At 43.8% G+C, this 22,602-nt stretch overlaps 1 protein-coding gene across 2 annotated transcripts in view; it reads left to right on the forward strand.

The window, feature by feature from the left end:
- Positions 1 to 1,627: 1,627 nt before the first annotated feature.
- LOC119785743 (cytochrome P450 2G1) overlaps positions 1,628 to 22,602 on the forward strand; it is a 43,737-nt gene continuing 22,762 nt past the window's right edge. Inside the window, exons 1-4 of one of the 2 annotated variants that reach the window (XM_038288513.1) lie at positions 1,628 to 1,848; positions 9,840 to 9,959; positions 9,990 to 10,200; positions 10,359 to 10,521. In XM_038288513.1, the coding sequence (XP_038144441.1) occupies positions 9,898 to 9,959; positions 9,990 to 10,200; positions 10,359 to 10,521 (436 nt within the window). In that variant the 5' untranslated portion in view covers positions 1,628 to 1,848; positions 9,840 to 9,897. Of the gene's footprint in view, positions 1,849 to 9,839; positions 10,201 to 10,358; positions 10,522 to 22,602 lie in introns of both variants that reach the window. The other variant, XM_038288514.1, reaches the window with a different exon arrangement.

Below are 22,602 nucleotides of genomic sequence, written 5' to 3' on the forward strand. Positions count from 1 at the left end.
TAAAGATTGGGTCTAATTGGAAAATAAAAAATCTGAAATAGATATAAAAGAAAATCACATGGTAAAAAAATAATAAAAAATCAATTTTAAAGGTACACTATGCAACCGGTGTTGATTTTCCAGCGAGGCTCCCCCCAGAGGGCGAAAGTAAAAGTGCACTGTCGTAAATATGCACAGCTGTTCTCCTGGTTTCTCCGTCAAGCCAGGCGCGGTTGTTTTGAGCTTAGCAGACAGGCGAACGCAACGAATGACTAATGCTGCGTTCACACTGGACGCAGCTGGCGCGACAGAAGCAGCGAGTTTACATGCAAAGTCAATGGTTGACGCTCGTCAAGGCGCAGCAAAAGGTCCCGGCGGCGGGTTTTGAGCAACAGCCCCAGCACGTCTGAGCAGCTGAAGCAGTGCGTCGGGTGCGTTTAAGCATCTGACGCAGGGAGAGAGACACAGCGCTGATGATCACTCCTCTTAAACAGTTTATTGACGCCTAAATTAACTTAAAATGCAGAAATCTGCCGGCAGAATATGCAGCTTGGATTATTTAGATGAAAAACACCTACCAGCTGCCGCGGTGAACCACGAGGAGGCGACCCGGCCAGAGGCTGCTGATGAAGGGATCCCTACTGTCGGCGCATCCCTGGTATGTGGGGGTCTGAGCGGCTCCGACAGAAAAAATATTGAAGGCAGGATAATAATCTGAATGAACTGACGGCACTGATTACGTTTTCAGGTGTATTTTCTCACTTAAACACATATTAAAACTACTTTATTCCCACTGATCACAGCAAATATAGCTGCAAGGCAGAGAAAGGATAGTGAAGCTCCGCCCAACGCGCGTCAGACACACTTTTGCACCGCGCAGCCAGAGCAGCAAAGCTGCTTCAGCGGCGCGTCAGAACTAACTGGTACAAGCAGCAAAAATGAAGCAGCAGACGCGATTTTGCTGCGTCCGATGTGAACGTAGCATAACTGCACAAAGATCGCCACTGTGCTAGCAACGAAAATGCTTTTAACTGGGGGCGTGTAGCAGTTCTCGCCGTAAAGCAAGACTGACTCTCGCGAGACTTCTGACCCTGTGGGCGCGGGTCGGTGCTCCTGCAATTGCAAGTGCAGTATTTCCCCCACAGACCACCAGGGCGGTCGAGAATACCTTTGTTCAACCTGAAATGAATCATTTAATCATCCATAACGTTATGGAACACATTAATTAACTGAAAAATGTTGCATAGTGTGCCTTTAAATCTCCCCTAAAATACACGTGTAATTAACAAAGATAAAGTCATTCAACTATCTGTACTTTGGTATATCAACACATTTATTTCATGTATAGATCTTACATAAAACCAGAGAACGATCAAGGACAAAATGTTCTTGCAGACCCATGATGCTGATAAGTGGTACAAGGAATGAGGAGGGAAAGCAAAGAGTGGTTGGGATTTGAAGTGCAAGCAGGAAACACAGAGTTATGCTAAACAATCCCACTTCTGAAAAACTACACCAAGTTATTCTCGTGATTATTCCCATTTCTATTACTCAAGATAAAAAATCGGGTATTAAAATAAATAAAAAATGAAAATAAGGAATCCAATCCAGAAGCCCAGTCCCTTTCTTCCTCTCCCTCCCCTCTCTCTCTTGGTTTGAAAAAAAAAACTTCAGATGTAAACAGGAAGAGAGAAGCACAGTGAACGGAATGAGTTTAAATCCGAACTAAATGTTTTCCTAAACAATAACTGGAGATCAGAACCGATAGGAAGAAGTTTGATCTTTATTTAAAGCGGTTTTATCAGCATAAAGACGCGCGCGTCCTGTCAGCCAGCAGGCGCGGCTTCAGGAGCCACAACTACTCCACAGGTAGTTTAAAGTTTATTCATTTATTTTTAACTTTAAAAATAAACTGCAACCTGACAGAAAACGCAACAATTATCTGTAATGTAGGTAAATACATTACAGATATTTCTTCAGAATTATTCATAAGCAGAGTCGAAATTATTTTACTACTCAAGTAATAGTATAGATCCTACTATTTAATACCGCTATTGTAGAAGTATCAACTTAAGCTTTTTAGTCAAGTAAAAGTACTAGTTTTAAAAATAAATAAAGCTTAATAAAAGTAGAAGTAACGCAGGACAAAATGTTAAGGATAGATGCTTTAAACTTCATAGAGAGTTATATCTACAACACGCCCCCTGCCCCGGTGGATGAAGTTGATGCTGACTTCCTAAACGGACTAAATAACTTCTTTGGGAGGTTTGAGGCACTAAATCGCACTCCAGCAGTGAAGGCTGTCCCACATCAGGAAGAGGAGGTTCTCTGCCTTGACACAGCCGACGTGTGGAAGACTCTGAGGAGGGTCAACCCGCGGAAGGCCCCAGGTCCCGACAACATACCTGGGCGGGTGCTCAAGGAGTGTGCAGGTCAGCTAGCTGGTGTCCTCACGGACATTTTTAACACCTCGCTGGAGCAAGCCACAGTGCCAGCATGCTTCAAGTCTGCCTCCATCATCCCAGTGCCAAAGAAACCTCAAGTCACCTGCTACAACGACTACCGGCCCGTCGCACTGACTCCCATCATGATGAAGTGCTTTGAAAGGCTGGTAAAGGAACACATCGTCTCCAGTCTCCCCCCAACACTCGACCCGTTCCAGTTTGCCTACCGGCGAAACCGCTCCACTGAGAACGCCATCTCCTCTGCTCTTCACCTGAGCCTGGCCCACCTGGAGGAGAAGAACACCCACGTGCGGATGCTGTTCCTGGACTTCAGTTCAGCGTTTAACACCATCATCCCACAGCACCTGGTGGGAAAGCTGGAACATCTGGGCTTCAACACACCCCTTCGAAACTGGCTGCTGGACTTCCTCACCAACAGACCTCAGTCAGTCCGGGTCGGTCAGAACACCTCTGATGTCATCACCCTCAGCACGGGCTCCCCTCAGGGCTGCGTCCTGAGCCCCCTGCTGTTCACCCTGATGACATATGACTGCGTCCCCAGGTTCACCACCAATCACATCGTGAAGTTTGCGGACGACACCACGGTGGTGGGCCTCATCAGGGACGACAACGACCGGGACTACAGAGAGGAGGTGGAGCAGCTGGTGGACTGGTGCAGTGAAAACAGTCTGATCCTGAACGTGGAGAAGACGAAGGAGATCATCGTCGACTTCAGGAAAAACCGCCCCCACCATGCTCCACTGCTCATCAACAGCTCAGCTGTGGAGGTGGTCAGCAGCACAAAGTTCCTGGGGGTGCACATCACGGACAACCTCACCTGGACTGTAAACACTTCATCTCTAGTGAAGAGGGCACAGAAGCGCTTGTACTTTCTGCGGAGGATGAGGAGAGCCCGCCTGCCCCCGCCCATCCTCACAACCTTCTACAGAAGCACCATAGAGAGCGTTCTGACCAGCTGTCTCTCTCTGTGGTGTGGAGGCTGCAGAGCTTCTGACTGGAAGAATGTGAGGAGGGTGGTGAGGACAGCGGAAGGAATCATTGGGGCTCCTCTTCCCTCCATTAAGGACATTTCATCACAGCGCTGTGTGTCCCGAGCCCGTAATATCATCAAAGACCCCTCACACCCCCACCATGGACTGTTCTCCCTGCTGCCCTCTGGAAAGAGGTTCCGCAGCATCCGCTGCAGATCCACCAGGTTGTGCAACAGCTTCTTCCCCACTGCCATCAGACTGTTGAACCTTTGATCCACAATCCGAACTCTGCACCTATTGCACATTATCGGGCATCAAATGCTGCTGAACTTTTAACTTTTAGCCCTTTAAATTGTTCATCTCATTGTATTTTTCAATAACGCATTTTTTGCACAAATGCCATTTTGCACTGAACCACTGCAACTTGCACACTGTCTCTTATCCTCTGCACTGTTCACACTTTGACCACTGCTGCACTTTTTGTATTTTTCTATAACTCGTGCCATTGTGAAATATCAATGCAACGTTCATAAGCTGTATGTAACGCAATTTCGTTCTGTATGCACCCTGTGCATACAAAATGACAAATAAAGAAGTCTAAGTCTAAGTCTAAGTCCATCTGTATATTTATATAATTTTGTGTGGTTTGTTTTGTATATATATATATATATATATATATATATATATATATATATATATATATATATATATATATATATATATATAAATAAATGTTTGTATATCTGGAGCGTGTAACAAAAGTAATTTCCCTCTGGGATTATTAAAGTATGTCTGATTCTGATTCAATACCCTGTTAAAGGAACAGTTTTCTAGAATTCTGGATGATAACTTCCTTATACTTAATTTTATTAGTTGTATAACTAATGATAACAGCAATTGCGTAAGGACACAACAATAGGCCCGTAAGCAACATTATCTGGGTGGGCCCCATATAATGTACAACATTACATACATTGTTCTTTTAAGATCTTTATTGCGGTTTAAAACATATTATATGAGTGTATTTTTTTACCAACTGTCTAATGAACTATACACAGTTATTAACATAGTAATTAAAAGTGCCACTGTTTTGCTATTGGTGTCGTGTTTAAACGGCTCACCACCATGTTGAAATCTCACTGCATGAAAAGTGAGATTTTCGTCCCCGTAAACCCCCGTAAACTCCCGCAGATCTCCCTGATTTTCGTCAGTTTCCGACAATTTGCAACCCGTGCTTGTCCGCGTTTGTCGTGCCACAAATTGTCGAAACGGACTCTGACGTATGTGGAGAGCGATCAGCTGTACTAATGGCCCTAATTAGCATATGAATGCAGCAAACCCGCGCGGCTGGCCAGGTCTGGCTTGAATAACCTACTCAGTATTGGCTGAAACCACTATTCTCAATCAAGTGAAATCGCTCGTGATTGGCAGCAAAACCACACGTGGCCACGCCAGGCTTTAATTTTCTTACTGAGTATTGGACGGAACCACTTCTTTTTAAACAAGTAAAGTCGCTCGTGATTGGTTGGCATATATATATATTTACATATAAATTTACATATATATATATTTATGAATATATATTTATTCATTCATATATTTATTCATTCGTATGCTGTGTATTTATGTTATCCTACACAATTATTAGGCTACCATCAAGGACATGAATGAATTTATACAGGAAATGAACATTTGCCAGGAAGCTGTTTATGCAAAGAAAGAGCTTTATTAAAACACACACAACTATATACAACGCGTATCCAAACACATGCGTATCTAAAAATTACAACTCCGTGAACGGTCCGTTTGCTTCTTCGGGGTTGGAGGTAACTGGCAGCATTCCCTCCGAGGCAGGTCCGATGTGCAGACGCCTACTGTGCGTGGCCCTGTACTTCGGCATCGCTTCTAACCGGGACTGCAGCTTAACACAGAGTTCAGTGAGATCCGGCCTACGAAATGGCGGCGACCGTACAATCCACCCAGAGACACCGCCAACGACGCCATCTTCTTCGTCGGACATGAGGCCGACGGTGGCGGACTTCCAGAGTTCCACTTCCTCATCTGCTAGCACACTCTGCCTCGCTTTCAGCAGCTGAAAAAAAAAACAATGAATCAGTGCACTGCGTATGGACACAACACATCTATCAATACACCTGAAAAATAGTCACCAAATAAAGTCTTACCCTCTTTCTTCTGGTCCGACTCCGAGCAGATTGCTTGGCAGCCTCCGCAAGCAACGTGTTGGCTGGCTGCGTATATCTGAAGCTCCTGCGTACCGTCTGAAAATACGTCTTACAGGCAGCTGGAAAACAATTAAATGAGAGTGGTATGAATAAAAAAATCAAACGCAAGTCACAGTAACAAGGAAGGAGAAAACATTAAAACAAGTCACTTACACACAATGTCGTCTTTATCAACATCGTGCAAATCTGGACTTGCTGATATGGCTCCGAGCAAATAGGAGGTCTGTGAAAACAAAATGTACAGCAATGATCGGTATCTATCCGTATCCATTGCCTTTTACCGCAGAATGAAAGCATATTCTTTAAATCTTACCCTTGCTCCGGTTCATAGCGCCTGCAATTAGTCTCCGAGTTGTGAAGACGGCGTACTACTTCCTGTGAATCACAAAAAATACACTTTAATAAAGCTTGTTCTTGCAAGGCTACTATTAGCCGTAGCTTTAGGCTAGGCTGTTATTAGCCGTAGCTTTAGGCTAGGCTGCTATTAGCCGTAGCTTTAGGCTAGGCTGCTATTAGCCGTAGCTTTAGGCTAGGCTGCTATTAGCCGTAGCTTAGGCTAGGCTGCTTTTAGCCTTGCAGGCAGTAATCGAACATATATTAACCGCTAGCATCTCTTCTTTGAGTTCGTCTTGTTCGATGCAGAGTCGCCATCGCGTCCAAGAGGAGTTTTACCCCGAAATCCCACATACTCCGCTCCAGACCGCCTGCACAAAGCAAAGCATACATCCTCCACTGTGGCTGCAGACCGCGCCGCTCTGAGTTTCTTGGAGGTCGTAAAGAGCATGCGCGAGATGAACCAGGGTTTCCGTGGATCAATAAAAATAATTAAAAAATCATTCTTTTTTTTTTTTTAATCAAGGCCTTAATTGGCACTAAAATTATTTAAATATGTTTATCGAAGTATTTATAATTCTTTAATAAAAAATGCTTATAAAAGGCGGAGAAAAAGCTAGAGTATATATATATACGTATATATGTGTGTGTGTGTGTTTACATACATACAGGAGTCATGGAACTCTGCTTACAGCTCTTTCATATGTCATGTACACTAATAACTTGTGTACATGGTTCTTGTTGATGGCATTAAAATCATTTCAAATAGCATTAAAATAGCATTAAATTAGAGTCACTCATTCCTGTATGAACCCTGTGAGCGCTTAATTTAATATGACATATTAAAAAAATCCCACCATCATCCAGCATATGTTCAGTTTCTGCCCAAATATATATATATATTTTTGTAGATTTTTGTAACGGGGATAAGGATAATTCAAAACTGCTTTTTTTGAATGAACTTGTTCACTACTCCCAAACTCAGCATCTCTTTTCATTCCTGTAATAAGAAGTTTCTTTTGAATGGATTTGATTAAAGTTTAAGTCCCTTGGTATAAAATAAATATTTTGATGGAGATGAGAAATCTGCTTCCTCGTTGGTGAATAACCAATAGTTTGGATCCAATCATTTAAATAAACGGTGTTAGTTTTTTTTTTTTTATATATATAAGAATTGTGCTATAATTTCTAGTCACCGATCTTTTGCTGCTATATTTTAATTTGACGAACCGGAATTTGTCGATGTTCTTTTTCCTGTTTGGTGCGATTGCAATTGCGGATCTTGACCTGGCATGACCTCATGACCACAGTGTACCAATCTTCTGATGGCTACTTCCAACAGGATAATGCGCCATGTTATAAAGTGAATCATCTCAGACTCATTTCTTGAAACTTTTCCACTTAAGTAATTGTGAATTGAGCATATTGACAGACAATATTTTATTTTTTATCTTAAATGCAATTTTTTTTTTTAAATAATTACTGCTCTAAATGTATTGCTCTATCAGCTAAAGATCTGTTTTGGTCTCTATACTTTAATTAAATAAATCAATTCAAGCTAAAATGTAAGAGGCTATACTGAGCCTGATCTCTTTGTATCAGAGATTTTCTTACCTTTTAGAAAAATGTCACTTGGAGTAAAACCCCCCCTGCAACCCTGATTTGCATTTGTATAGCTCACAGCATGTTCATTTACATGTTAAAGCCACTCCTAGAATTCCATGGGGGGGAGGCATGGGGGGAACACTGCCTAAGGCCCTGTCCACACGAAGACGAACCCTGGCCTAAACGCACACATTTTTCACAAAACCAGCCTCTCATCCACACGAAGCCGGCGTTTCGGGGGTCTGTAAACGATCTTTTTTTTATTCAGCCTTCAGAGTGGGAAGATTTCGAAACGCCGTTTTCGCGTTTCCATCTTTACGCTCTAACCGCATATTTGTTTTTTACATGCATGCGTCATAGCGTCCCCTCTAAACACGCATGCACAGCATCACAACAACAATGGCGCCGTTGCTGCTAATGCTACTCACCCTGCTGTCGGGCTTACAACAGAATCTTCTTCTTCTTTAATATCTCCAGGAAGAACAGAGCAATATCGACGACATAGTTCAGCACCTGAATTTGACTTAACCACGAAAATGGACCCGCAGGGCAACCATGTATAAATATTAGTGCGCATGCCCAACATTTCGTCGCTTATTTTTGCTTTGGCACCACAGCGCCACTTACAGGCCTGGCATACATTTTGCAACGTTTTCATGCATTCGTGTGGACGCTCACATTTATTTTACGTCTCCGTCTTTACGGCAAACGTTTTGGAAAATATCAGCGTTTCTCGTTCGTTTTGACTTCGTGTGGACGGGGCCTAAGAAAGTCCACGTCAATTTCTGACAATTTACGGGAGTTTTCGGCGAAGCCTGCAAATTGCCGTAAACTGCCGCTAACCTGAAGTTCCACGACAATCTACAGGGATTGACGAAAATCCCACTTTTCATGCAGTGTCTGGCATGTCTTGGGGTATAAATAAGGTAGAGTTAGTCAACAAAGTATCAGGTGGGTTTAGGAGGATTTTTTCACACCATTATATCTGCGAAGAAATGACCTAGTCTACAATTGCGTAATGGGGTCAACCAGGTGTCAGTGACGGGGCCCCTAAGAGGTCGGGGGCCCCTAAGCAACTGCAGTCCCTGCTTACCCATATTTACGCTATTGGGTAACAGTGTCAAATTTAACTTTGCATCATCTTGAAAAATGTTTTATCGTGGTACGTGGTGAATAACAAGTTGGTGCAGCACCGAGTACAACCACAAAGAAATTAATTGGCTGTATAAAACAATTATTTTGATGTTTTTTATTTTTTTTAGATACAAGCAGGTCATAAAGAAAATAGCTTAAATGAATCAAAACTAAAAAGAGTTTATTTTAAAAATGGTAAGGAGTAGAAAGTACAGATAATTGTAAAAAAAAAAAAAAAAATGTAAGGAGTAAATTAGTTACTCCAGTAGCCAACGTTTCTTCTTAAGTAAATAAAAAAAAAAAAGTATTTTTACTTGGTTACTTCACAGCTCTGTTCATAAGTAGGCAATATTAATTCAAGGATCCCATTCCAATAGTGAGGCATGGTGGAGGAGAGGTGATGATTTGGGCTTGTTAAAGCCACAATACCTGGGCACCTTTCAGACCACTTTGTCACCTTCACTGTGATGATAACAAAATATTAAAATAGCAGCAGAATACACAATTAATCAAAGCACATGTGCCATTGTGTAGCATCTGCATTTGACAAAACATCACAATTCAAAATTCTAATTTTCTTTAATAAGAATACTTTATGCCATAGGTTTCCAACATGAGGGGGAGTCTAGCAGGAACATAGTGTTTTAGAAAATTTGCTTCATAACAAGTTTCCTTAAATATAAATTATTGTTAAATGATTTTGAAGATAAATATATATATATATATTTTTACAAGTGATCATTTCCTCACAGGTCTGAACCAGACTATAGCTCACTTTGCAATGTTTTCATAAGCTCTATTATTTTCTTGGAATCTTCTAAGTTTGAAGTTGCACTCTGTAAATGGTGTCTTTATGATAATCTCACACTAGAAAGAAAATTTAATTTTTACTTACTGATATATATTGTCAAATAATGTTATGTAGCAATGAACTTAACATGATTTTTGACTCAGATAAAGTTACAAAACAAAGTTGAAAATTCTGATTACCTAATTGTCAGGAACGAAAAAAAAATGTATTCAAGCTTTGTTAAATAATTTCTGATCCTTTGTGATTCGCTGCTTTTTGTCATCTGCTAAGCAACGCTTTTCTGCACATGTTTTTGCAGGCAGATTTCCAACAGCCTTTGTTTGATAATCAGGTGAAGGTGCACTCTGTTGCATCACATGAATCCCTGCTCCACTCCTGTCACGTGTCTATTAAACATACACAGTGCCTCCTATATAATGCAATCAGTGTGAACCAGAGAGCTCAGAAAGTGCTGCTGGGTAGAGGGAAGCCTGCATACTGTCGAGAGAATCATGGAGTTTTATACAACACTGCTCCTGGCAGGGCTAGCGGCTCTGCTTTGGTTCCTTTTTGCTCAAAACCAGCAGAAGTACCGTCTCCCACCTGGACCCAGACCACTGCCACTCATAGGAAACCTTCTGAAAATAAACAAGAATGCACCTTTTAAAAGCTTCGTAGAGGTGAGTTGATACATAATTATTCTTGCAACTATTTTAAGTGATGTCACAAGATTCTGGGGAAAAAAATTGATTGCATGATTTATCTCACTTAGTAAATGTTTAGCTTTTCTTTTAAAAATATGCTAAAGATTTAAAATGATCCTTTGCTTTTCCTTTAGCTCAGTAAGACCTATGGTCCTGTGATGACCGTATACTTGGGCTGGCAGCGGATGGTTGTTCTGGTAGGATATGATACAGTGAATGAAGCCTTGGTAGACCAAGCAGATTACTTCATAGGCAGAGGCCCTCTGCCAATTTTGGTAAGAGCCACCAGAGGATTTGGTAAGCACTTAAATATGATATTTTTTTGCAAAGTGTTAGGATAATTTTATTTAAGACGTGATAGTCTGTTAAACCCTAAAAATACCTGCCTTTTACATGTAAAAACTAATGTTTTACCAAGTAGTTTATCTAACAGTTCCTTCTTCTTCATTATGCACGTGGCAAAGATTTGGGAATGGCATAAGAGCAGTGACTTTGATCTAAAAACACCCATCCATCCGTCTTCTTCCGCTTATTCGGGGTCGGATCTCGGGGGTAGCAGCTTCAGGAGGGAGGCCCAGACATCCCTCTCCCCAGCAACTTGGGCCAGCACCTCCGGGGGAATCCCAATTCGTTACCAGGCCAGCCGAGAAACATAGTCCCTCCAGCATGTCCTGGGTTTCCCCTGGGCCTCCTCCTGTTGGGATATACCCAGAACATCTCACCAGGAAGACGTCTAGGAAGCATCTTAACCAGATGCCCGTGCCACCTCAACTGGCTCCTCTCGATGTGGAGGAGCAGCGGCTCTACTCTGAGTCCTCCCCACATGATTGAGCTCCTCATCCTATCTCTAAGGGAGAGCCCAGACATACTACGGAGAAACCTCATTTCAGCCGCTTGTATCCGGGATCTCGTTCTTTCGGTCATGACCATAGATGAGGGTAGGAACATAGATCGACTGGTAAATCGAGAGCTTTGCTTTTTGGCTCAGCTCTTTCTTCACCACAACAGACCGGTTCAGCACCCGCTTCACAGCAGACGCTGCACCAATCCGCCTGTCCTGCTCCATCTTCCCCTCATTTGTGAACAAGACCCCAAGATACTTAAACTCTCCTCCACTAGGGGTAGTATATCCTCCCCAACCCCAAGAAGGCACTCTACCCTTTTCCGGCTCAAGACCATGGTCTCGGATTTGGAGGCACTGATCCCCATTCCGGCGGTTGCACACGTGAGAGCTGTAGATCACACCCTGATGAAGCCAATAGAACCACATCATCTCCGAATAACAGAGGCGTGATCCTAAGGCCACCAAAACAGATTGCCTCAACACCTTGGCTGCGCCTAGAAATTCTTTCTATAAAAGTTATGAACAGAATCGGTGACAAAGGGCAACCTTGGCAAAGTCCTACCCTCACCGGAAACGACTCCGACTGAATGCAGGCAATACGGACCAGACCTTAATCAATTTGCTTCTTATCCTCCTGTCTTCTTGATTATTACTTATAGGATGGTTGCTACTACTGCTTACTAAAAAGAAGTTACCCTCTGATGACCTAATGTCAGCATTGCTGTCATTTACTATGCAATGTTTGCTTCAGTTATTATTGGTTAATAGAAAACCCAGAGCTCTTGATAACCTGGACTCGGACTTCTTCAATTTTAAATAAAAAAGCATTTTACCCAAACAGGCCTGATGCTTGAAAAAACACAGTGGATGCAATGTGGTTAAAAAAACAACTGTTCTTTACACTACATGAGCATATAAAGATGTTGTAAATGTACTATTGATTTTTTTCGGGTCTATATTTGTGTTTCACTACTTTGAGCGATGTAGGCCTACTGTATTTTTCAAAGATGTCCATTGTGATTGTCAGTCATAAATTTCTCATCAGAATGCAGGATTTTACTACACATTAATAGAGGGGGTGTCATGATGGGTTCTCTAAAGTGACCCAAGTATGCAGAACACCACGGAAAAGGAAACTGGTTAAAAGGTTAACAATGTTTATTGTCACAAGCACATGGAAATAATTCAGGTTCTGGTTCAGGCCTGGGGGAGCGGGTTCACTGTGCAGGGAACGGGAGAAGGTTTGTTAACGGAGTTCAAGAAAGGTTAAGCATCTAGCTTCTTGCTTAGCATGGCAGTCCATGATCTGAGCTTCCAGCTCACTGCAGAGAACAACGGGGAATTAACCACCGCCGGGCCGGAGGCACGGTTGAGGTTCAGGAGGCCGGCCTACGATCCGGCAACGGAGCAGAGTCTTAGGTGGCCGGCAGTGGGGTCGAAGGCGACGCTGACACTCTGGGGGTCTGCCACGGGGTCGGCGGTGAAGATGACGCTCTGGAGGTCTGCCGCGGGGCCGAAGGCGAACCCGACGCTCCGGGGTTCTGCTGCGGGGCCGGAGGCGAAGCTGACGCTCCGGGGATCTGCCGCGGGGCCGAAGGCGAAGTCGATGCTCCGGGGATCTGCTGCGGGGCCGGAGGTGAAGTCGACGCTCTGGGGGCCGGCCGCGGGGCCGGAGGCGAAGCAGCTTCTCAGGAGGTCGATCGTCGAGACGGAGGCAAGGCCGATACTCAGGGGGCCGACCGCAGGACTGGAGGCGAAGCCGACGCTCTGGGGGACTGCCGCTGGGTCGGAGGCGAAGCCGACGCTCCGGGGGTCTGCTGCGGGGCTGGAGGCGAAGCAGCTTCTCAGGAGGATGACGCCCAAACTTCAGCAGGTACCCCCACGGGGTACCCCGTCCCCTCCTCTGCAGCTCAGGAACAGGCTCAGCAGCAACCGCTGACTGCGGCTCAGGAGGAGGCTCAGAGGAAACTGCCGACTGCGGCTCAGGAGGAGGCTCAGAGGAAGCCGTCGACTGCGGCTCTGGAGGAGGCTCAGAGGAAACCGCCGACTGCGGCTCTCTGACTGGAACAGGGAGCCCGCCGATTGCGGCTCCGGGTCAGGAACAGGGGAGCCCGCCGATTGCGGCTCCCGGTCAGGAACAGGGGAGCCCGCCGATTGCGGCTCCCGGTCAGGAACAGGGGAGCCCGCCGATTGCGGCTCCCGGTCAGGAACAGGGGAGCCCGCCGATTGCGGCTCCCGATCAGGAACAGGGGAGCCCGCCGATTGCGGCTCCCGATCAGGAACAGGGGAGCCCGCCGATTGCGGCTCCCGATCAGGAACAGGGGAGCCCGCCGATTGCGGCTCCCGATCAGGAACAGGGGAGACCACCGACAGTGGCTCCAACTCTGGAACATGCAAATCCACTGACTGTGGATCCGCCTCAGGAACATGCGAACCCACCGACCGTGGAACCGCCTCAGGAACTGGGGAGGCCACCGACTGTGGCTCCAGCTCAGGGACAGGAGACACCACCGACTGTCGTTCCACCTCTGGAGCAGGGGAGGCCACCGACTGTGGCTCAGAGCTGACTCAGGGGTTTCTAGACGGCACAGAGCTGACTCAGGGGTCTCTAGACGGCTCGGAGCCGGCTTAAAGCGACGCCGTTTTTTACGTCGGGGATTAATGGAAACAGGGCCAATTGGTTCGGAGACTGACTGAGACAAAAGGTTAGCAGGTGTGCTAGTGGATTCAGGCGCTAAACTAGTAGGTTGGTTGGAAGATGAATGAGGTGGCAAGAAGGGGAAGAGATCATCTCTATCCCCATAGAAAAAATTCCAAAGATCAGATTCTTGAATTTCAGGTGCTCTGACTGTTCGGGTATTGAGCTGTGGTTTAATTTTGAGTTTCTTAGTGGACGGTACAAACTGATGGTCATGTAGGTGATGGCAGAACTGGATAGAACTGTGCGAAGTTGACTGAACAGGGCTGTACAGGACTGTATTGAGCTGGACTGGACTGGACTGGACAGAACTGGGCTGAACTGGACTGAGCTGAACAGAAACGGACTGAACTGGACTGGAACGGAAAGGACTGGACTGAACAGAGCTGGACTGGACTGGGTTCCTAGATCTGCACCTAACTCTGGTTCGTAATCTGTAATCCAGATAGCTTGCTAAACTGATGAGTTCTTCCAATGTTGCGGGTTCATCGACTTTTGCCAGCTCGTCCTTAATCTCAACACTTAAAGCGTTGAAGAAAATATTTTTGAGCATGGCATTAGTCCAACCGGAAGTAGCGGCTCTGACTCGGAAATCAATTAAGAAATCTTCGATAGTTCTATTCCCCTGTTTTAAGTTAGACAGACCCTGAGATTTGGTTGAATCAGAAAAGGCTAGAGAGAATTCCTTTAAAAAACTTTCAAAAGTGCTGGATTCAGAAGAAAAACATGTCTTTGCCCATTTGCGGGCTTTTCCAGATAATCATGATAGAATGAAGTCTATTTTTTCCTTGTCATTAGAAAAACAGGAGGAGGAGAGTTCAAAAAATATATTGCACTGAAGTAGGAAACCATTTAACCTACTTGGAACGCCAGAAAACCTTTCAGGAAGTGACGGGCGGAAAACCGGAAATGACGGGACTGGTTCTGACCCTGGAGGCAGGTTTGGCTCCGGAACCGGAAGTTGAGCAGGCGCCATCTTGTGATTCCCTCGAAGTCCGTAATATCCTGAAACGATTGTTCTTTCTGTAAGAAACTGGAGTTTTACTCACGGAGGGTCTGTGTCAGTCCTTGGACCTGGTAGTTTGTTACACCAGCTTCCTCCGGAGGTGATCTGCTGGGTCTTGTTATTGGCCGCAGTGTTCTGTCATGATGGGTTCTCTAAAGTGACCCAAGTATGCAGAACACCACGGAAAAGGAAACTGGTTAAAAGGTTAACAATGTTTATTGTCACAAGCACATGGAAATAATTCAGGTTCTGGTTCAGGCCTGGGGGAGCGGGTTCACTGTGCAGGGAACGGGAGAAGGTTTGTTAACGGAGTTCAAGAAAGGTTAAGCATCTAGCTTCTTGCTTAGCATGGCAGTCCATGATCTGAGCTTCCAGCTCACTGCAGAGAACAACGGGGAATTAACTCGAAGGATTCTTCAGGCTGAGCATCCAGCTCTCAGCAGGGAACCTCTAGGGAAACTCCACGTAGAAGTCGTCAGGTTACAACCACGTAGGAATCTTCGGGTCGGCTCACCAGGGCAGTTAAGCAGGTTAAGCTCTCCTTGAGCTTCAGGCTTGTGACTGGTTTCCTGAGATGCAACCCTCCCAGAGCTGCAGGCCAAAGACAGGTTGCCAGAGAGACAGCTCAATCCAGAGCTTTCACGAAGAGACGGGATTCCTGTGAGGCAGAGACAAGAAAGCATTAGAATCTGATCTCACACTAGAGATAACAAAGATTCTTCAGTAACAGAGGCTCAGGAAGCTAACCAACTAAGATCAACACTGCGGCGTGGAATCTAGGTCTGAAGGCTGCTTAAATACTGTGGTCCTCCTGATGAGTAGATCAGCCACAGGTGTGTGAGAGGCTCAGCTCAGGAGGACCCACGGCGCCCTCTGCTGGAGGCAGAGGGTAATCTCCAGAACCTGACAGTGACTCCAGCCCTAAGAGAAAAAGACAAAGAGAGCAGAAGAGGATCCTCGGCGCCCTCTGGTGTGCAAGCCTGAGGATCCCAACAGGGGGGTTATTTCTCCTCTTTATGCATAGGAACATTGCAGAGGGGATGTCATTTCCTTTTCATTCAAACAGCATTCCAGAGCTCAGCATGACATTCCGGGGATTGTCCGCTTTATTTGCAGCACTAGGTGTTCACACATCTGATATTTACATTTTCTGTAGGTTTTAAGGTTTTTATGGCAAATCCACAAAATATGAGGTGTTAAAGCTCAATCTTAACCTCACAAGATATGCACACATTCATTCATTTCCTGTACCTGCTTAATCCTTACAGGGTTATGTGGCTTCTGGGCTGCTTAGTTTGCTTTTATTAATAAAGGAACTGTAAGGAAGCTGATAAGGACGGAAACCATATTGTTTGATGAACCATAAACTTGACAACAACAAGGGAAAACCACACAAATCCAGCCAAAGAGTAGCCTGGGGGTTCTAAAAATTCACAACATCTGTTTTTAAATGAGTTTGATTTCAGCCAAAAAAATGAATATTTAACATATTAGATATGAGCAACCTGATAGAAACACTCACCTTCTTCTGGAACCCACTGGTTAATAATAAATTGGTCACCTGTTCTTATCCCTATTGTCTACTATTTCTCTCTGTTTTAAGTAATATCACTTGATCAATCCTTTTCTAATATGCCACAATAAAGGTATGTATTATTTGTGCTACCTAATATTTGATTGGGCCAAAATCGTATTGGTGAGGACCCAAAGCTGCAATATCCATATCATATAGTCAAATGTTGTGTCAGGGAAATCCTTAGATTTAGTTTTTTTTTTTTTTATGATATATTTGTCAATGTATGGGCAAAAAAAAAAAATTATGAATATTTTACTTTTTGTATCAACTTCCATTAAAAAAAAAGGAAAATAAACAAAGATTTTTACTTTGTGTGAACCTTTTTAGCAAATGTGAAGCATTTGGAGACATGAAACCTGCTCCTGTCAAATTGTCTGCCCTGTCTTCTGGTTAAACAAAAGGGATCCAATAACTTAGAGAGAGTATCGGCTCTTACAGCCGTTTTTTCTAACCCAATCTAACTTAAATCTGTCAAAACATTTAACAGATAACTCACAATTATTTTTTATTATTTTAAATTCTATACATTTATGCCACACAAGAAAAAAACACCAAATTTCCTTTAACTGCTGTTTACTGTGGTCTTGTATCTTGCTTTACACCACATGTACACCGTAGAACTGATTAAACATATAGAGCATAAACACAATATTAATTTACTTGCAACAAAATATACAAGTGTGTTATTTCTGTTATTTCAGAAATGTAATAAAATAGCAGAAACTTAATTAAACTTAGCAAATTAAATAGTAAAAAAAAAAATTGAATCTTATCTGGTTGAAGACAAAAAGGAGTAGCTTAAGGATAGAAATTGACATTTTGAATATGTGAAATTAGTATTAAAGTGTGAAATCATATGTGGAAATGTCAAGACGTAAAAAAAAAAAAAATTGAAATGAATTAAAATGTGTCAGTTGATCAGCATAGAGAAAACAGTGTCACCCTTAGAAGCTTCAACAATCCACAAACCTAAGTGCAAGACTGACCTTGAGAAGCAGAGGAAGGACAGAGAAGCTTATGGAAAGAGAGATAATAACACTTAAAGCTACAGTGTGTAATTTTCAGCGACATCTAACGTCCAGACTGCAGACCGCAGCAACATGAACATCTCCCCCCCACCGCTTCTCCCCCCCAACAGTACGGCGAGCGTTACGGGACAAAATGTCTTCCACGACGTCCGCATCACCTACCTTCTCAAGTGATGAGGTTTGTTTACATAGATAATTTTAGAGATAGTATTTCATTAGTCTGTGTAGGGTATAGATTTCATGTAAACTTAAGATAATAAATATACCCGTTATTTTTTTTACGTCGTTGTGACGTTTTGGTGAGCTGCTTTGCATGGTGATATAAACAGACGAAGTAATTGTAGTCATTAGTTTAACAGCGATATTGTGTTCGCTGGAAGAATATATATTCCCCGTTTGCAGAGTCCAAGTCTTGTTTGTGGCACGAGGGGTTACAAGGCGAGGAAGAGGGAGAGGAAGAGGGCAGAGAGGCCGGGGTGGGCGTGCAGCCAGGGCCAGGCGAGGGAGAGGGAGAGGAAGAGGGCGAGGGAGAGGAAGAGGGCGAGGGCGTGCAGCTAGGGCCAGGCGAGGGAGGGGTGCCAGCGGGGTGACTAGAGCAGAGGAGGAAAGGCTTGAAGATCTCCAAAGGAGCCGGAGAGAAGTAACCGAGGTATATATCCAGAAAATTATTTTACAGAAAATTACTGAATAATGATTCAGGCCCTAGCTGCACGCCCTCGCCCTCTCCCTCTTCCTCGCCCTCTTCCTCTCCCTCTCCCTCGCCTGGCCCTGGCTGCACGCCCACCCCGGCCTCTCTGCCCTCTTCCTCTCCCTCTTCCTCGCCTTGTAACCCCTCGTGCCACAAACAAGACTTGGACTCTGTAAACGGGGAATATATATTCTTCCAGCGAACACAATATCGCTGTTAAACTAATGACTACAATTACTTCGTCTGTTTATATCACCATGCAAAGCAGCTCACCAAAACGTCACAACGACGTAGAAAAAATAACGGGTATATTTATTATCTTAAGCGTGTGAAACGTCAGGGACGTTGCTGAAGAAGTATACTGGAGAGTAACAGCATCATCACGCAGCATGTTATTGTTTTAGACAGGTCTGAGCATCCTGTACTCCAAAAACTGCAGTGATATTAGACAATTGTGTGTGTAGGATTAATTACCTGTCCAAGAGAAAACTGGCAACTTGAGCGTCACTTTGAAAACCTTTTTCCTCCATCAGTGACTTCCATCGTGTAAATGCCGTGCCAATGTTGATCCGTGTTTTTTGCCGTTTCTTGTCACGCTTGCGTTTATTCTCGTCGTGTTTCCGCTTCTTAGATGACGGGGGTTCGGTGTCCGCCGCTTTTCGTTGTGATACAGAGTAGGCATGATCCTCCATTCGTCTGATGTTTGGCCACACAGTGCCAAACAGTTTGCAAAGTCACTCACGCCTGCCGCCTTGTTCACCTTTCTTGTTACTGAAGCGCAGTATACCTGCTTCTTCTTCTTCTTCGGTTTCAGGAAGACTAAACGCTTCTCAGGCATAATACTGCCATCTACTGTTCAGTACCGTCTCAGTTAATCTCTCTCAACTTGCCGTAGTTATTTTCGAGCGTAATGGGAGATCTCGCAATCGCTAGTTTGTTGCCTCTGCGCTTGCCGTAGCGCAAAGATGTCTGCCTCCATGGCTGCGAGACCCGCTCCTATGTAATTATAAATAACGAATTCTAAGGCAACGCAAATATTACGGTTAAAAGGCTGAGCTCATAGGTGATGATAAATAACATAGTTATGTATAATATATTAAATTTCTGACTTTATATCCCTGTAATTATTACACACTGTAGCTTTAAGGACATGAATTTATCAAAAAACTATTTCCAAAGAATTCTTGAGGTATTGAAAATCAGATACATTTTAACCAATAAAAGATTTAATAAGCAAAGGGAGAGATATATCATGGAGGCAAATTTCATGAAAGGTTGAACAATGTGTTCCTTGTTAAAGGGCCTCCTGGAGCTGCACCAGCTGCAGTTTCAAGTCTCCCCTTACTCTCCCTGCTTAATAAGTGGGAAAGTTATTGCTAAACAAATGGTCATGGCTCTGGCATAATACATCGTATCAATGTCATTCTGGCACCGTTTAATTCAGATCAGACAGGGGAACAAAGCTGTAGGGCTTTTTTTTTTATCAAAATGTTTTTGAAAAGACACAGCACTGTGTGAAAAAGAGGGAAATTTTGGAAACTTAAAAAAAGGGCAAAAGATGGTGTTGAACTAGGGTTAATAAATAAATTTTAAAAAATAGATAGAGTAATAAGTTTTATACCATAGGAATCAGAGGGCTTTGATAAACAATTATACCAAATTTTATGTTGCTACACAATATTATATGGACGTGGTGATGATTTAAAAAATAGCTTTGTTTTGAAAAATGTCAGCCTGAGGCTTTTTTTCACAGAATGACAATATGGATGCCCTGAACAAAACAGTTCCATTGTCAAACCGTGAAGGACAATGAAAAAAATTTCTTCAAAAGGAGAATTGGAAAGGGCTGACAGTGATCAGTATTAAGTCTTAAATCTGTTCATGAAATGGGTAAGGAGAAGCAACGACTTCAATACAACTGTTGTTTAGCTGTTTGAAGCCTGGCTCCACTGCCTTTACTGAATGGAGGAATTAATGCTGAACAAATGCTTATACACTATATTGCCAAAAGTATTTGCTCACCTGCCTTGACTCACATATGAGCTTAAGTGACATCCCGTTCCTAATCCATAGGGTTCAATATGACGTCGGTCCACCCTTTGCAGCTAGAACAGCTTCAACTCTTCTGGGAAGGCTGTCCACAAGGTTTAGGAGTGTGTTTATGGGAATTTTTGACCATTCTTCCAGAAGCGCATTTGTGAGGTCGCACACTGATGTTGGACGAGAAGGCCTGGCTCTCAGTCTCCGCTCTAATTCATCCCAAAGGTGTTCTATCGGGTTGAGGTCAGGACTCTGTGCAGGCCAGTCAAGTTCATCCACACCAGACTCTGTCATCCATGTCTTTATGGACCTTGCTTTGTGCACTGGTGCACAGTCATGTTGGAAGAGGAAGGGGCCAGCTCCAAACTGTTCCCACAAAGTTGGGAGCATGGAATTGTCCAAAATGTCTTGGTATGCTGAAGCATTCAGAGTTCCTTTCACTGGAACTAAGGGGCCAAGCCCAGCTCCTGAAAAACAACCCCACACCATAATCCCCCCTCCAACAAACTTTACACTTGGCACAATGCAGTCAGACAAGTACCGTTCTCCTGGCAACCGCCAAACCCAGACCCATCCATCAGATTGCCAGATGGAGAAGCGCGATTCGTCACTCCAGAGAACGCGTCTCCACTGCTCTAGAGTCCAGTGGCGGCGTGCTTTACACCACCGCATCCGACGCTTTGCATTGCACTTGGTGATGTATGGCTTGGATGCAGCTGCTCGACCATGGAAACCCATTCCATGAAGCTCTCTGCGCACTGTTCTTGAGCTAATCTGAAGGCCACATGAAGTTTGGAGGTCTGTAGTGATTGACTCTGCAGAAAGTTGGCGACCTCTTCGCACTATGCGCGTCAGCATCCGCTGACCCCGCTCCGTCAGTTTACGTGGCCTACCACTTCGTGGCTGAGTTGCTGTCGTTCCCAAACACTTCCATTTTCTTATAATACAGCTGACAGTTGACTGTGGAATATTTAGGAGCGAGGAAATTTCACGACTGGATTTGTTGCACAGGTGGCATCCTATCACAGTTCCACGCTGGAATTCACTGAGCTCCTGAGAGCGACCCATTCTTTCACAAATGTTTGTAAAAACAGTCTGCATGCCTAGGTGCTTGAATTTATACACCTGTGGCCATGGAAGTGATTGGAACACCTGATTCCAATAATTTGGATGGGTGAGCAAATACTTTTGGCAATATAGTGTATCTCTGGCAATATATATCGTATCAATGTCATTCTTATATCAATCTTTTCAGAACGGATAGGGGAACAAGGTTTTATGTCTCTTTTTGTTGAAAAAGAGGAAAATCCGAAAAATCAAAAAAAAAAAAAAAGGGGCAAAATCAATGTAAAACTGTGCTAAATAAATCAAGAAGTATGAAAGATAGAGACATACATGTTTTACTATATAAATCAGTATGCTTTGGTGTACAAGTATGGTAACTTTCATGTTTCTACAAAAATGTACAGGTGCTGGTCATAAAATTAGAATATCATGAAAAAGTAGATTGATTTCAGTAATTCCATTTAAAAAGTGAAACTTGTATATTATATTCATACATTACATACAAACTCATATATTTCAGATGTTTATTTTGTTTAATTTTGATGATTACAAATGACAACAAATGAAAATCTCAAATTCATCATATCAGAAAATTAGAATATTGTGAAAAGGTTCAAAATTGATGGCCCCTGGTGCCACACTCTAATCAGCTAATTAACTCAAACCACCTGCAAAAGCCTTTAAATGGTCTTTCAGTCTAGTTCTATAGGCTACACAATCATGGGGAAGACTGCTGACTTGACAGTTGTCCAAAAGACGACCATCGACACCTTGCACAAGGAGGGCAAGACACAAAAGGTCATCGCTAGAGAGGCTGGCTGTTCACAGAGCTCAGTGTCCAAGCACATTAATAGAGAGGCGAAGGGAAGGAAAAGATGTGGTCGAAAAAAGTGTACAAGCAAGAGAGATAACCGCACCCTGGAGAGGATTGTGAAACAAAACCCATTCAAAAATGTGGGGGAGATTCACAAAGAGTGGACTGCAGCTGGAGTGAGTGCTTCAAGAACCACCACACACAGACGTATGAAAGACATGGGTTTCTGCTGTCGCATTCCTTGTGTCAAGCCACTCTTGAACCACAGACAGCGTCAGAAGCGTCTTGCCTGGGCTAAAGAGAAACAGGACTGGACTGCTGGTGAGTGGTCCAAAGTCATGTTCTCTGATGAAAGTAAATTTTGCATTTCCTTTGGAAATCAAGGTCCCAGAGTCTGGAGGAAAAGAAGAGAGGCACTTCATCCACGTTGCTTGAAGTCCAGTGTAAAGTTTCCACAGTCAGTGATGGTTTGGGGTGCCATGTCATCTGCTGGTGTTGGTCCATTGTGTTTTCTGAGGTCCAGGGTCAACGCAGCCACATACCAGGAAGTTTTAGAGCACTTCATGCTTCCTGCAGCTGACCAACTTTTTGGAGATGCAGATTTCATTTTCCAACAGGA

Source organism: Cyprinodon tularosa, unplaced genomic scaffold (assembly GCF_016077235.1).
Source record: "Cyprinodon tularosa strain WSP-4 unplaced genomic scaffold, ASM1607723v1 ctg257, whole genome shotgun sequence".
In the NCBI taxonomy this organism is placed as follows: Eukaryota; Metazoa; Chordata; class Actinopteri; order Cyprinodontiformes; family Cyprinodontidae; genus Cyprinodon; species Cyprinodon tularosa.